The 15,858-nt window shown below is 53.5% G+C and overlaps 1 protein-coding gene across 1 annotated transcript in view; it reads right to left on the bottom strand.

Moving 5' to 3' along the window:
- The window catches only part of LOC108798361 (EF-hand calcium-binding domain-containing protein 6-like), a 35,817-nt gene extending 20,938 nt beyond the window's left edge, over window positions 1–14,879 (bottom strand). The window contains exons 1-5 of the mRNA XM_018570105.1: window positions 14,547–14,879; window positions 9,156–9,238; window positions 8,456–8,556; window positions 6,360–6,437; window positions 3,835–4,008 (exon numbers count right to left, since the gene is read on the bottom strand). Coding sequence (XP_018425607.1) covers window positions 3,835–4,008; window positions 6,360–6,437; window positions 8,456–8,556; window positions 9,156–9,238; window positions 14,547–14,796 — 686 coding nt within the window. The 5' untranslated portion in view covers window positions 14,797–14,879. The remainder of the gene's footprint in view (window positions 1–3,834; window positions 4,009–6,359; window positions 6,438–8,455; window positions 8,557–9,155; window positions 9,239–14,546) is intronic.
- Between the last annotated feature and the right edge of the window lie 979 nt (window positions 14,880–15,858).

Genomic DNA, 15,858 nt, shown 5'->3' with positions numbered 1-15,858 from the left:
TGCTAGGCGGCTGGAGGATGTGGGCGGGGCTACAATTGTGGGGACCTCACCCTGCTGCTAGCACGTACTGCTAAGTCCTTCTGCTGCGGTGGCAGATGGGACTTGTAGTACCTTCCATTCATCGTTCCCGGACCTTGATGACCCGGCTTGATGACGGTTGTTCCAGATGGACGTAGATGGGCTCTTTCGCACCTCTTGTGACCCTTCTACTCTCCTATCTGCCCAACATTACAGAACAAGTCCAGCTAAATGTGACTATTACTAGCTATACCCTGACCTGGATACATAAGAACCTTCACAGACACATCGCATGAGCCTCCTTGTCACCTGTTATTGGCCATGTCCCTGAGCTCCAGGTGAACCTCGTGGGCGGTCTTCACAGCTGCTTTCTGTTTCCTCTTCATGGGGTCCAGCCAGTCTGGAGGGTTTGTATTCTCTTCCAGCTTGAAGTGATCGTAGAACGAGTCAAACGTGACGATGGGTTTCTCATCCAGACGTAACCTGCAGAAAATCATACAGAGGAGGGAGCTCATTTGCATTTTGGCAGAGCAGATGGGTGGGACTTAGCGATGTGCGGTGTCATATGTATGTGTGGTCACCATAGTTAGAGTTATACCCCGTGAGATGTAGAAGGTAAGATGTAGTAGGTCCCACGGACCTGGGCCAGGGGTGGGGGGGACAGAATTACTAGATACGGAGCAAGCAGAGCTGAAGATAGACCTAGCCTGAAGCATAGGGACTCACTCTACTGTAGATGGAGACTTAGTCACTCTTAGTAACAAGCGTTCCCTACTCTTTCCTTACTCTTTACTAAACTAAAAAGTTACATTCTGCCTACTTTATGGATTGGTCCAGATCCCCCCCCCCTAGGTATGATCCCACCTATATCCCACCTCTAAATATGCGTAAACAACCCATCCCACTCACTTTTATGGATTGGTCCAGCCCAGATCCTCCCTCTAAATATATGTGGCCCTTCCATCATGCCTAAGTTATGGGTTGATCCCACCCAGACCCTGCCTCTAAATATGCATGGACTGCCCATCACACCCACTTCATGGACTGGTCCCACCAAAACCCCACCTGTACATAGGTGTGAACCCCCATCACGCCCATTTTATGGGTTGGTCCTGCCCAGACCCTACCTCTAAATATATGTAGACCACCCATCATCACACTCACTTTATGGGTTGGTCACACCCATACTCCACCTAAGTATGTATGGACAACACATCCTGCCCACTTTATTAGTTGGTTCAGTCCAGATCCCCCCTCTAAATATGTGTAGAGCGTTTATCATGCCTAAGTTATGGGTTGATCCTACCTGGACCCTGGACAATAGGCATGAACCCCCATCACGCCCACTTTATGGGCTGATCCCCCAATATACCCCACCTCTAAATATGCATGGACAACCTATCCTGCCCACTTCTATGGATTGGTCCAGTCCAGATCCTCCCTCTAAATATATGTGGAGCTTCCATCATGCCTAAGTTAAGGGTTGATCGCACCCGGTCCCTGCCTCTAAACATGCATGGACTGCCCATCACACCCACTTCATGGACTGGTCCCACCAAAACCCCACCTCTAAGTAGGTGTAGACCCCCATCACGCCTACTTTATGGGTTGATCCCACCTATACCTCGCCTCTAAGTATGCATAGACAACCCATCCCACCCACTTTATGGGTTGATCCCACCCAGATTCTGCCTCTAAATATGCATGGACTGCCCATCACACCCACTTTATGGATTGGTCCCACCAAAACCCCACCTGTAAATAGGTGTGAACCCCCATGACGCCCACTTTATGGGTTGGTCCAGCCCAGACCCCACCTTTAAATATGCGTAGACAACCCATCCCGCACACTTTATGGGTTGGTCCAGCCCAGACCCCACCTTTAAATATCCATAGACAACCTATCCCTCACACTTTATGGGTTGGTTCAGATCCTCCCTCTAAATGTATGTGGCCCTTCCATCATGCCTAAGTTATGGGTTGATCCCACCCGGTCCCTGCCTCTAAATATGCATGGACTGCCCATCACACCCACTTTATGGATTGGTCCCACCAAAACCACGTATATAGGTGTGAACCCCCATCCTGCCTACTTTATGGGTTGATCCCACCCAGACCCCACCTCTAAATATGCAGGGACAACCCACTTCTGGCTTTGTTTCCTGCAATGAATGCCTTTTTAAGGTACTGTGCATGTGCAAATTAGGTTGATGCTTCGATCCTGGTACTTGGCCTGGGACATGGCATCGGTGGGAGAGAGGACCAAGATGCAGGACTGTCTCGCCAAACATGGGACAGCTGGCTTGTATGTGTTAGAACTCCTGAAAGGTTTTTATTGCTGTCTATGTTACTTACATTTTAACCCCATTCCCTGAGCTCACTGATACCTAGACGACCAGGCCAAATGTGTCGGTTAACTTAACAATAACTCTTCGCCTAATTTGCATACCTGGATTGATACATTTTATGCTTTTTTTTGTTACAACAACCTGACACGTGTAAATGTAACAAACAAAAAAAATCTATTTTTCTAATGACTGTATTACTATTTTTTTTTTATACTGTAATTGCCTCTGACGACCACAGTGTTAAACAGACCATTAAACGTTTTATTATTCACATTGAAGTCTGCTTGTGATCGCTACGTTGTAGCCGAACTTCTCGGACTGGGAAACTGAGGTGTTTATGGGGCTGGAGGAAGTGGGCGGGGCTACAATTGTGGTGACATCACCGCCCTGCTAGTGACATTATCCTATGGGGCTGGAGGAAGTGGGCGGGGCTACAATTGTGGTGACATCACCGCCCTGCTAGTGACATTCTCTTATGGGGCTGGAGGAAGTGGGCGGGGCTACAATTGTGGTGACATCACCGCCCTGCTAGTGACATTATCCTATGGGGCTGGAGGAAGTGGGCGGGGCTACAATTGTGGTGACATCACCGCCCTGCTAGTGACATTCTCTTATGGGGCTGGAGGAAGTGGGCGGGGCTACAATTGTGGTGACATCACCGCCCTGCTAGTGACATTATCCTATGGGGCTGGAGGAAGTGGGCGGGGCTACAATTGTGGTGACATTCTCTTATGGGGCTGGAGGAAGTGGGCTGGGCTACAATTGTGGTGACATCACCGCCCTGCTAGTGACATTATCCTATGGGGCTAGATGAAGTGGGCGGGGCTACAATTGTGGTGACATCACCGCCCTGATAGTGACAATATCCTATGGGGCTGGATGAAGTGGGCGGGGCTACAATTGTGGTGACATCACCGCCCTGCTAGTGACATTATCTTATGGGGCTGGAGGAAGTGGGCGGGGCTACAATTGTGGTGACATCACCGCCCTGCTAGTGACATTCTCTTACAGGGTTGGAGGAAGTGGGCGGGGCTACAATTGTGGTGACATCACCGCCCTGCTAGTGACATTCTCTTATGGGGCTGGAGGAAGTGGGCGGGGCTACAATTGTGGTGACATCACCGCCCTGCTAGTGACATTATCCTAGGGGGCTGGAGGACGTGGGCGGGGCTACAATTGTGGTGACCTCACCCTGCTGCTAGCACGTACTGCTAAGTCCTTCTGCTGCGGTGGCAGATGGGACTTGTAGTACCTTCCATTCATCGTTCCCGGACCTTGATGACCCGGCTTGATGACGGTTGTTCCAGATGGACGTAGATGGGCTCTTTCGCACCTCTTGTGACCCTTCTACTCTCCTATCTGCCCAACATTACAGAACAAGTCCAGCTAAATGTGACTATTACTAGCTATACCCTGACCTGGATACATAAGAACCTTCACAGACACATCGCATGAGCCTCCTTGTCACCTGTTATTGGCCATGTCCCTGAGCTCCAGGTGAACCTCGTGGGCGGTCTTCACAGCTGCTTTCTGTTTCCTCTTCATGGGGTCCAGCCAGTCTGGAGGGTTTGTATTCTCTTCCAGCTTGAAGTGATCGTAGAACGAGTCAAACGTGACGATGGGTTTCTCATCCAGACGTAACCTGCAGAAAATCATACAGAGGAGGGAGCTCATTTGCATTTTGGCAGAGCAGATGGGTGGGACTTAGCGATGTGCGGTGTCATATGTATGTGTGGTCACCATAGTTAGAGTTATACCCCGTGAGATGTAGAAGGTAAGATGTAGTAGGTCCCACGGACCTGGGCCAGGGGTGGGGGGGACAGAATTACTAGATACGGAGCAAGCAGAGCTGAAGATAGACCTAGCCTGAAGCATAGGGACTCACTCTACTGTAGATGGAGACTTAGTCACTCTTAGTAACAAGCGTTCCCTACTCTTTCCTTACTCTTTACTAAACTAAAAAGTTACATTCTGCCTACTTTATGGATTGGTCCAGATCCCCCCCCCCTAGGTATGATCCCACCTATATCCCACCTCTAAATATGCGTAAACAACCCATCCCACTCACTTTTATGGATTGGTCCAGCCCAGATCCTCCCTCTAAATATATGTGGCCCTTCCATCATGCCTAAGTTATGGGTTGATCCCACCCAGACCCTGCCTCTAAATATGCATGGACTGCCCATCACACCCACTTCATGGACTGGTCCCACCAAAACCCCACCTGTACATAGGTGTGAACCCCCATCACGCCCATTTTATGGGTTGGTCCTGCCCAGACCCTACCTCTAAATATATGTAGACCACCCATCATCACACTCACTTTATGGGTTGGTCACACCCATACTCCACCTAAGTATGTATGGACAACACATCCTGCCCACTTTATTAGTTGGTTCAGTCCAGATCCCCCCTCTAAATATGTGTAGAGCGTTTATCATGCCTAAGTTATGGGTTGATCCTACCTGGACCCTGGACAATAGGCATGAACCCCCATCACGCCCACTTTATGGGCTGATCCCCCAATATACCCCACCTCTAAATATGCATGGACAACCTATCCTGCCCACTTCTATGGATTGGTCCAGTCCAGATCCTCCCTCTAAATATATGTGGAGCTTCCATCATGCCTAAGTTAAGGGTTGATCGCACCCGGTCCCTGCCTCTAAACATGCATGGACTGCCCATCACACCCACTTCATGGACTGGTCCCACCAAAACCCCACCTCTAAGTAGGTGTAGACCCCCATCACGCCTACTTTATGGGTTGATCCCACCTATACCTCGCCTCTAAGTATGCATAGACAACCCATCCCACCCACTTTATGGGTTGATCCCACCCAGATTCTGCCTCTAAATATGCATGGACTGCCCATCACACCCACTTTATGGATTGGTCCCACCAAAACCCCACCTGTAAATAGGTGTGAACCCCCATGACGCCCACTTTATGGGTTGGTCCAGCCCAGACCCCACCTTTAAATATGCGTAGACAACCCATCCCGCACACTTTATGGGTTGGTCCAGCCCAGACCCCACCTTTAAATATCCATAGACAACCTATCCCTCACACTTTATGGGTTGGTTCAGATCCTCCCTCTAAATGTATGTGGCCCTTCCATCATGCCTAAGTTATGGGTTGATCCCACCCAGACCCTGCCTCTAAATATGCATGGACTGCCCATCACACCCACTTTATGGATTGGTCCCACCAAAACCACGTATATAGGTGTGAACCCCCATCCTGCCTACTTTATGGGTTGATCCCACCCAGACCCCACCTCTAAATATGCAGGGACAACCCACTTCTGGCTTTGTTTCCTGCAATGAATGCCTTTTTAAGGTACTGTGCATGTGCAAATTAGGTTGATGCTTCGATCCTGGTACTTGGCCTGGGACATGGCATCGGTGGGAGAGAGGACCAAGATGCAGGACTGTCTCGCCAAACATGGGACAGCTGGCTTGTATGTGTTAGAACTCCTGAAAGGTTTTTATTGCTGTCTATGTTACTTACATTTTAACCCCATTCCCTGAGCTCACTGATACCTAGACGACCAGGCCAAATGTGTCGGTTAACTTAACAATAACTCTTCGCCTAATTTGCATACCTGGATTGATACATTTTATGCTTTTTTTTGTTACAACAACCTGACACGTGTAAATGTAACAAACAAAAAAAATCTATTTTTCTAATGACTGTATTACTATTTTTTTTTTATACTGTAATTGCCTCTGACGACCACAGTGTTAAACAGACCATTAAACGTTTTATTATTCACATTGAAGTCTGCTTGTGATCGCTACGTTGTAGCCGAACTTCTCGGACTGGGAAACTGAGGTGTCCATGACAGCCGAGCATGAGATCTCTCCCAGGTGGAATGTTTATTATAACCCCAGCAAGAGGCATGGGGATGGGAAATGTTCATTGGAGGAGGGAGCGGGGTTAGATACAAATGTCCGGGGACATTGCGCAGTAATATGATGATATTTTACCTGCTGAGGAGATGCTGAAACTGAATTCTGCTAATAAACCGGCCGAGGAACGTAGTCAGGATCACCAGCAGAGCATCCCTAGAGAGAGAGAGACATAACCTTCCATGATAAGGATAAGATAGGAGAGAGACCCGCAGTAGACACGCAGCGGCTGCACATGATCAAAGCCGTTCGAAGTACTTCATTGAAGCAGACCAAGGGGGGTCCCTTAAAGGAGAACTATGGGGTGAGTGATTGTCACTCAGCCTCATAGTTCTAGCCGACCTGTGACAATGAGACTGTCACAGGTCGGCTCAGTAGATCGGGAGGTGAGCGAACACATACCGGCATTCGCTCACTTCTCGATCATCTCCCTGCAGAGAGCCGTGACTGTCACTCACGGCTCCCTGCAGGGATTCCCCCCTTCCCCGCTCCTGTCTGATCCTCCAACGCTGACTGGCGGAACGGACGGGAGAGGGTACAGCTGTCACCCACGCAGCTGGGCGGATCTCTACAGCATTGTCGGGATCCGTCCCGGCTGCGGCGGTCTCAGTATATAGGGAGCTGTAGCCCGCTATATAATGAGCTTTGGGTGACGGGAGGAGGCTAGTATATGTCCTACCGTGACCCTGAGGAGAACTACGGGGAAAAACACTGACCCCATAGTTCTCCTTTAACAATGCCCTTGGCATGGCACTGGCACCTCTAGATGGCGCTGATAGGATTTTCCTGTGCTCGCCATCTAGGGGGCGCTGTGCTGCGTCAATGGGAATTGTTATTAATGTATCCCCATAGAACAGGAGAAGCTAAACTTCAGCCCTCCAGCTGTTGTGGAACTACAAGTCCCAGAAGGCAACACAAGACTCTGACATGGCTCTCCCAGGCAGATGCATGGTGGGATTTGTAGTTTCATTAGGGCTGGAGGCCACGAGTTCGTCTACCCCGGCCTGCCCTAGAGCCACATATGTGTCTTCATATTTAGTGCCTTGCAGGTATTTATTACCTCCTACAGGGACTTACTCACCGGACTGGAGATCAAAGAGGACATGTCATTATGTAAATTCCTGTAATGTCGAGATGAACAGCAACAGTATCAGAAAACATCCGACTTATATCGGTAAAAAGGCCGTCCATGAGCTCCAGTCAGGGACTTTGGGCAGGTGGAAATTATGTCATCTGTCTGCTGCAGGCAAGAAGAAGCATTTCCTCAGTCTCTACCCCCACCCCCAGTGATCAGTCTGCTGTGGGCAGGAGGAAGCATTTCCTCAGTCTCCCCTCCCCGAGTGATCAGACTGCTGCAGGCAGGAGGAAACATTTCCTCAGTCTCGCCTCCCCCAGTCATCAGACTGCTGCAGGCAGGAGGAAGCATTTCCTCAGTCTCGCCTCCCCCAGTGATCAGACTGCTGCAGGCAGGAGGAAGCATTTCCTCAGTCTCGCCTCCCCCAGTGATCAGTCTGCTGCAGGCAGGAGTAAGCATTTCCTCACTCTCCCCTCCCCCAGTGATCGGACTGCTGCAGGCAGGAGGAAGCATTTCCTCAGTCTCGCCTCCCCCAGTGATCGGACTGCTGCAGGCAGGAGGAAGCATTTGCTCAGTCTCCCCTCCCCCAGTGATCAGTCTGCTGCAGGCAGGAGTAAGCATTTCCTCAATCTCCCCTCCCTCAGTGATCAGTCTGCTGCAGGCAGGAGTAAGCATTTCCTCACTCTCCCCTCCCCCAGTGATCGGTTTGCTGCAGGCATGAGGAAGCATTTGCTCAGTCTCCCCTCCCCCAGTGATCAGTCCCCCGGTATCTCAGTCCAGGAAGTAGATGGTGCCGTCCTTCTGGAGAGGAAAGCAGATGAAGGCATTGTCAGGGGGAATCATGTGATCTCTGTGAGAGGAAATAAATACCTAGAAGGGGGGTCACATGACACATTACTCAGCACGCTGCACACACATATATACGGAATGACAGGTCCACTTTTACACACACAGAAGTAGACGGGCCTTTGGGGGTTTAGTACCCAATGTGAAGTGTCAGCTCTCCTGCCCAGGTATTGGGGATTGTTATATTTAGTATCTCCGGGCCGGGAATGTGCCGCGTGGTCAGCTTGGTCCAGATGGCGTGGACTATAAATACCTGGTCACTCTCCCTCGGCATTCTGGGTCGTGGGACAAGAATTGCCTTTTCAGGTCATAGAATCCGCCGCCGTTTATCTTCTCCAGCAGACGGAATCTGAGCTGCAAAGCAGAGCCAAGAGACAATGTGACTACTACTACTCCCAGCATCCTGACTCAGAGCAGAACGCCAGCTACGAATGACAACATACAAAGAAACAGCCTATTATATGATAACATGAACCCGGCGATTGCTGCAAAATCCAACCTCAATCTGGAGATCCCCCCTCCCCCCGCAGTACTTTTATCTGCCACTAGATGTCCTCAGAGCCCAGGTCACCCTGCCCTGTGACTGGATGGTGAAGGGAGAAGCAGCGCAGCGATAAGCTCATCTCTCTGTCACTCTGCTCTCTACCCCATCAGCATGCTTCTAGTCAGCACAACGCATTATCTTGCTTCTCCCTCTACGAGTCTGATCTCTGCTGTACAGGGACTGAAAGAGGCTGATACCGGGTCACATTCAGGTTCCTACACGGAACTTTAAGAACCCCTGCCTGCTTCCAGGTCCGGTATTCTGCCACTACAAGCCCTGATGAAGGGGGAGTGGTGAGTGATCTCTCCCATCAGTTGGCACTCTCACGTCTTAGATTTCTTTTTTGGATTCTCACAATCAGGAAATTTGCAGCGGAGGATGTTGGGGGTTATAGTAAAGTCTCAGTTACCTTTTCAGTTTCTAGCCGAGTGGAGGGAGAGGCCGAGGAGTCTTCCTTCTTCTCATTTGTGTGTCGCTCCGAGAATGTCCTGTCTGGGGGGAAAAGATCATCACATGGGGAGAAGGGAGGAGTAAGTGTGCAACGCTCCTCCTCCTGAGACCCTCCGCACATCTCCTCCTGAGACCCCCCACACATCTCCCCCTCCTGAGTCCCTCCGCACATCTCCTCCTGAGACCCCCCACACATCTCCCCCTCCTGAGTCCCTCCGCACATCTCCTCCTGAGACCCCCCACACATCTCCCCCTCCTGAGTCCCTCCGCACATCTCCTCCTGAGACCCCCCACACATCTCCCCCTCCTGAGTCCCTCCGCACATCTCCTCCTGAGACCCCCCACACATCTCCCCCTCCTGAGTCCCTCCGCACATCTCCTCCTGAGACCCCCCACACATCTCCCCCTCCTGAGTCCCTCCGCACATCTCCTCCTGAGACCCCCCACACATCTCCCCCTCCTGAGTCCCTCCGCACATCTCCTCCTGAGACCCCCCACACATCTCCCCCTCCTGAGTCCCTCCGCACATCTCCTCCTGAGACCCCCCACACATCTCCCCCTCCTGAGTCCCTCCGCACATCTCCTCCTGAGACCCCCCACACATCTCCCCCTCCTGAGTCCCTCCGCACATCTCCTCCTGAGACCCCCCACACATCTCCCCCTCCTGAGTCCCTCCGCACATCTCCTCCTGAGACCCCCCACACATCTCCCCCTCCTGAGTCCCTCCGCACATCTCCTCCTGAGACCCCCCACACATCTCCCCCTCCTGAGTCCCTCCGCACATCTCCTCCTGAGACCCCCCACACATCTCCCCCTCCTGAGTCCCTCCGCACATCTCCTCCTGAGACCCCCCACACATCTCCCCCTCCTGAGTCCCTCCGCACATCTCCTCCTGAGACCCCCCACACATCTCCCCCTCCTGAGTCCCTCCGCACATCTCCTCCTGAGACCCCCCACACATCTCCCCCTCCTGAGTCCCTCCGCACATCTCCTCCTGAGACCCCCCACACATCTCCCCCTCCTGAGTCCCTCCGCACATCTCCTCCTGAGACCCCCCACACATCTCCCCCTCCTGAGTCCCTCCGCACATCTCCTCCTGAGACCCCCCACACATCTCCCCCTCCTGAGTCCCTCCGCACATCTCCTCCTGAGACCCCCCACACATCTCCCCCTCCTGAGTCCCTCCGCACATCTCCTCCTGAGACCCCCCACACATCTCCCCCTCCTGAGTCCCTCCGCACATCTCCTCCTGAGACCCCCCACACATCTCCCCCTCCTGAGTCCCTCCGCACATCTCCTCCTGAGACCCCCCACACATCTCCCCCTCCTGAGTCCCTCCGCACATCTCCTCCTGAGACCCCCCACACATCTCCCCCTCCTGAGTCCCTCCGCACATCTCCTCCTGAGACCCCCCACACATCTCCCCCTCCTGAGTCCCTCCGCACATCTCCTCCTGAGACCCCCCACACATCTCCCCCTCCTGAGTCCCTCCGCACATCTCCTCCTGAGACCCCCCACACATCTCCCCCTCCTGAGTCCCTCCGCACATCTCCTCCTGAGACCCCCCACACATCTCCCCCTCCTGAGTCCCTCCGCACATCTCCTCCTGAGACCCCCCACACATCTCCCCCTCCTGAGTCCCTCCGCACATCTCCTCCTGAGACCCCCCACACATCTCCCCCTCCTGAGTCCCTCCGCACATCTCCTCCTGAGACCCCCCACACATCTCCCCCTCCTGAGTCCCTCCGCACATCTCCTCCTGAGACCCCCCACACATCTCCCCCTCCTGAGTCCCTCCGCACATCTCCTCCTGAGACCCCCCACACATCTCCCCCTCCTGAGTCCCTCCGCACATCTCCTCCTGAGACCCCCCACACATCTCCCCCTCCTGAGTCCCTCCGCACATCTCCTCCTGAGACCCCCCACACATCTCCCCCTCCTGAGTCCCTCCGCACATCTCCTCCTGAGACCCCCCACACATCTCCCCCTCCTGAGTCCCTCCGCACATCTCCTCCTGAGACCCCCCACACATCTCCCCCTCCTGAGTCCCTCCGCACATCTCCTCCTGAGACCCCCCACACATCTCCCCCTCCTGAGTCCCTCCGCACATCTCCTCCTGAGACCCCCCACACATCTCCCCCTCCTGAGTCCCTCCGCACATCTCCTCCTGAGACCCCCCACACATCTCCCCCTCCTGAGTCCCTCCGCACATCTCCTCCTGAGACCCCCCACACATCTCCCCCTCCTGAGTCCCTCCGCACATCTCCTCCTGAGACCCCCCACACATCTCCCCCTCCTGAGTCCCTCCGCACATCTCCTCCTGAGACCCCCCACACATCTCCCCCTCCTGAGTCCCTCCGCACATCTCCTCCTGAGACCCCCCACACATCTCCCCCTCCTGAGTCCCTCCGCACATCTCCTCCTGAGACCCCCCACACATCTCCCCCTCCTGAGTCCCTCCGCACATCTCCTCCTGAGACCCCCCACACATCTCCCCCTCCTGAGTCCCTCCGCACATCTCCTCCTGAGACCCCCCACACATCTCCCCCTCCTGAGTCCCTCCGCACATCTCCTCCTGAGACCCCCCACACATCTCCCCCTCCTGAGTCCCTCCGCACATCTCCTCCTGAGACCCCCCACACATCTCCCCCTCCTGAGTCCCTCCGCACATCTCCTCCTGAGACCCCCCACACATCTCCCCCTCCTGAGTCCCTCCGCACATCTCCTCCTGAGACCCCCCACACATCTCCCCCTCCTGAGTCCCTCCGCACATCTCCTCCTGAGACCCCCCACACATCTCCCCCTCCTGAGTCCCTCCGCACATCTCCTCCTGAGACCCCCCACACATCTCCCCCTCCTGAGTCCCTCCGCACATCTCCTCCTGAGACCCCCCACACATCTCCCCCTCCTGAGTCCCTCCGCACATCTCCTCCTGAGACCCCCCACACATCTCCCCCTCCTGAGTCCCTCCGCACATCTCCTCCTGAGACCCCCCACACATCTCCCCCTCCTGAGTCCCTCCGCACATCTCCTCCTGAGACCCCCCACACATCTCCCCCTCCTGAGTCCCTCCGCACATCTCCTCCTGAGACCCCCCACACATCTCCCCCTCCTGAGTCCCTCCGCACATCTCCTCCTGAGACCCCCCACACATCTCCCCCTCCTGAGTCCCTCCGCACATCTCCTCCTGAGACCCCCCACACATCTCCCCCTCCTGAGTCCCTCCGCACATCTCCTCCTGAGACCCCCCACACATCTCCCCCTCCTGAGTCCCTCCGCACATCTCCTCCTGAGACCCCCCACACATCTCCCCCTCCTGAGTCCCTCCGCACATCTCCTCCTGAGACCCCCCACACATCTCCCCCTCCTGAGTCCCTCCGCACATCTCCTCCTGAGACCCCCCACACATCTCCCCCTCCTGAGTCCCTCCGCACATCTCCTCCTGAGACCCCCCACACATCTCCCCCTCCTGAGTCCCTCCGCACATCTCCTCCTGAGACCCCCCACACATCTCCCCCTCCTGAGTCCCTCCGCACATCTCCTCCTGAGACCCCCCACACATCTCCCCCTCCTGAGTCCCTCCGCACATCTCCTCCTGAGACCCCCCACACATCTCCCCCTCCTGAGTCCCTCCGCACATCTCCTCCTGAGACCACCCGCACATCTCCGCCTCCTGAGACCCTCCGCACATCTCCTCCTCCTGAGACCCCGCGCACATCTCCCCCTCCTGAGACCCTCAGCACATCTCCCCCTCCTGAGACCCTCCCCAAATTTCCTGAGACCCTAGCACTGGGCGGGCCAGAGGCAGACTGTGGGTGGGATAACTTGAAAGGAAAGGGGAGGGGCAACACTGGTATCAATCAGATGTCCTATGTGCTGGGAACATGCTGAGAGTAGGAGAGAACACAGAGAGAAGAGCTCAGCAGTCTCTAACTGCTTCAGCGTCCAATCACACGCCGGGGGGCGGGAAGGTGACCAGGCTGTATTATTTAACTGCAGCAGGAGAAAGTCAACTCTCCTCCCCTGCCAGACAGGGCTGTGCTGTGTGGCGGAGCTGTGTAAATCTCAGGACTGGATGGACTTGACTATAACTCCTTGGGTGTGCATTCAGCTGTGTGTCTGGAGCTCGGCCATCAGACATTATGAGGCGCTGACTGACACTACAGAGGGGTTTAGTGGACTGAATAGCCGGCATTGGGTTGCTCGGGTACAATGAGACCTCGGTTCCTCAGGCTTCTTAGAGCGGATGGGTCACATGAGACGGCCGTCCTATCAGATTAATCCTTCAGATACGATCGGGCGGAGAATGGCCTATTTGCTCTTTTGCAGTTCACCTTCGATCCAGAGACTTCCACCCGCAGTACTTTTTTCCTGGCACTAGATGTCCTCGGTCTGATGGTCGGCATTATCTGACCCACTTCCCCTGAGCCCAGCTCATCCTGGATCCGCCCCTCCCCAGCCTGTGACTGGACAGTGAAGGGAGAAGCAGCACCACAGTGAGTTTATGTCTCTGTCACTTTGCTCTCTTCTCCTATCTGCATGCTCCTTGGCTCCTTGTGCTGCTTCTCCACCCTCCAGTCTGAGCTCTGCTGTACAGGGACTGCGATAGGCTGATACCAGGTCAGGTTCAGGTAAAACACATTCAATAACGTATGAATGAACACAGAGCTTTTTTGGATAAAGGGGGGGGTGGGGGGAGTTTGAACCTTTTATAGGTTTTTAGATTTTTCTTTTGTGAGGAAATATATCCTGACTTCCTGTCCTGGTGACAACATTGTCACTGCAGCAGGAAGTGAGGGGAAATCTCCAAATGGGGACACAGACAAAGACAGCAATGAAAAGCTAACAGAGGTTCTAGCCCCTCCCCCAATAAAATGTATTTGTATTGCCATTAAGATTTCGATTGAGAGAGGTTTCCCTTTCACTTCCTGTCAGGACAGGAAGTGATGAGTAATCTCTTTAATGGGGACACAGACATAAAAACGTCTTTAGTAGAATGAGAAAAAGTTTTGATAATGTATCAATTTCTGTCCGTGACTTCCTATTCAGGTGGCAGCGGCTCCTTTTATTTCTTGTGCCGGTGTCACCAGGACAGGAAGTTAGCTATCCAGAGGGGACACAGACATAAACACATCTTTAGCAGAATGAGGAAAGGTTAGAACTTCTGATAATGTATTAATTTCTGTCTGTGACTTCCTGTTCAGGTGACAGTGGCTCCTTCTATTCCTTGTACCGGTGTCACCAGGACAGGAAGTGAGCTATCCAGAGGGGACACAGACATAAACACGTCAAGTTTTGCCTAGAGCTACGTTGTCACATTGCGGTAAGGATCTGATGCCCCCCCATTTACCAATGTTGGCCCATCGGTCCAGGTTCCGCCAGCTGTCCAGGTGATCGCCCCCGTAGTTTCTCAGGTTGTCACGTGGCGCGGTCCTCCTGCCGGAACCTCGCGAGGAAGCAGACAGGTCCTCTTTTCCTGCGGCTCGGGAGAGCCCCCGCACGGAAAGGGTCCCCGGGTCCCCCAGGAGGAGGGCAGGATGGCGAATATCTGGCAGCAGCGAAGGGGCCCCCCGCGGGCTCCGAGCACTCGGCCCCGCCATGAATGAGCAGCACTCCCCGGCCGGTCCTTCCCATTGACTGAAAAGTCTTGTGGAACTTTCAATATCAACAACAGAGTTGCCGGGGAAACCCGGAACAGACCCACAGAGAGCGGGAACAATGGTCGCCGGGGAGACGCAACTCGTATTCCTTCCAATAAATTCCCCGAGCCGCGCACACACACAATGCCATTGTCTGTGCGGGAGGATCACCGCCCGGCTACAAAGTATCACATTCACAATGTAACCAATTGTACAAATCGATCATTCCGCAGATTCGGCGCTCTGTATCCGGCGCTTTGTAAGCCCCCATTCACACGCGTTTTGTGAAGGCGCGCCAGGCCTGCGTCATGCATGTGCTTTAACGCGCATTCACAGAATGTGGCAAAAACGTGCGTTGCGCTTGTGGTGCCATTACTTGATAATGACTCCCCAAACACGGCCAGGAAAATTAGCGATTTTCTCACGTGTGCACGCACGTTAAACGCACACAAACGCGCGAGAAAATGTCTGCAGCAGAATCTGCTACATAAGCAACTTTCCCGCGTTTGTCACGCATGTGGCATCTATTGAAATCGATGAGCGACGCACGGCAAGTGCGGGAAAAACGTAAGTGAATGCGCACAAATATACTAGTATGCTGTGGTGTGAACGGGGGTCTAAATGGTTAAAGTTGCTGGTGATCTGTCGCTAAGAAGAGATTTGTTGCTAAGAAGAGATCTGTCGCTAAGAAGAGATTTGTTGCTAAGAAGGGATCTGTTGCTAAGAAAAGATCTGTCTCCAAGAAGAGATCTGTCGCTAAGAAGAGATCTGTCGCTAAGAAGAGGTCTGTCGCTAAGAAGAGGTCTGTCGCCAAGAAGAGGTCTGTCGCTAAGAAGAGATCTGTCGCTAAGAAGAGGTCTGTCGCTAAGAAGAGGTCTGTCGCTAAGAAGAGGTCTGTCGCTAAGAAGAGGTCTGTCGCTAAGAAGAGATCTGTCGCTAAGAAGAGGTCTGTCGCTAAGAAGAAATTTGTCTCGAAGAAGAGATCTGTTGCTAAGAAGACATCTGTCGCTAAGAAGACATCTG

Source organism: Nanorana parkeri, unplaced genomic scaffold (assembly GCF_000935625.1).
Source record: "Nanorana parkeri isolate BGI_ZX_2015 unplaced genomic scaffold, ASM93562v1 scaffold1455, whole genome shotgun sequence".
Classification (NCBI taxonomy): domain Eukaryota; kingdom Metazoa; phylum Chordata; class Amphibia; order Anura; family Dicroglossidae; genus Nanorana; species Nanorana parkeri.
This window is presented reverse-complemented; position numbering and strand designations above follow the sequence as displayed.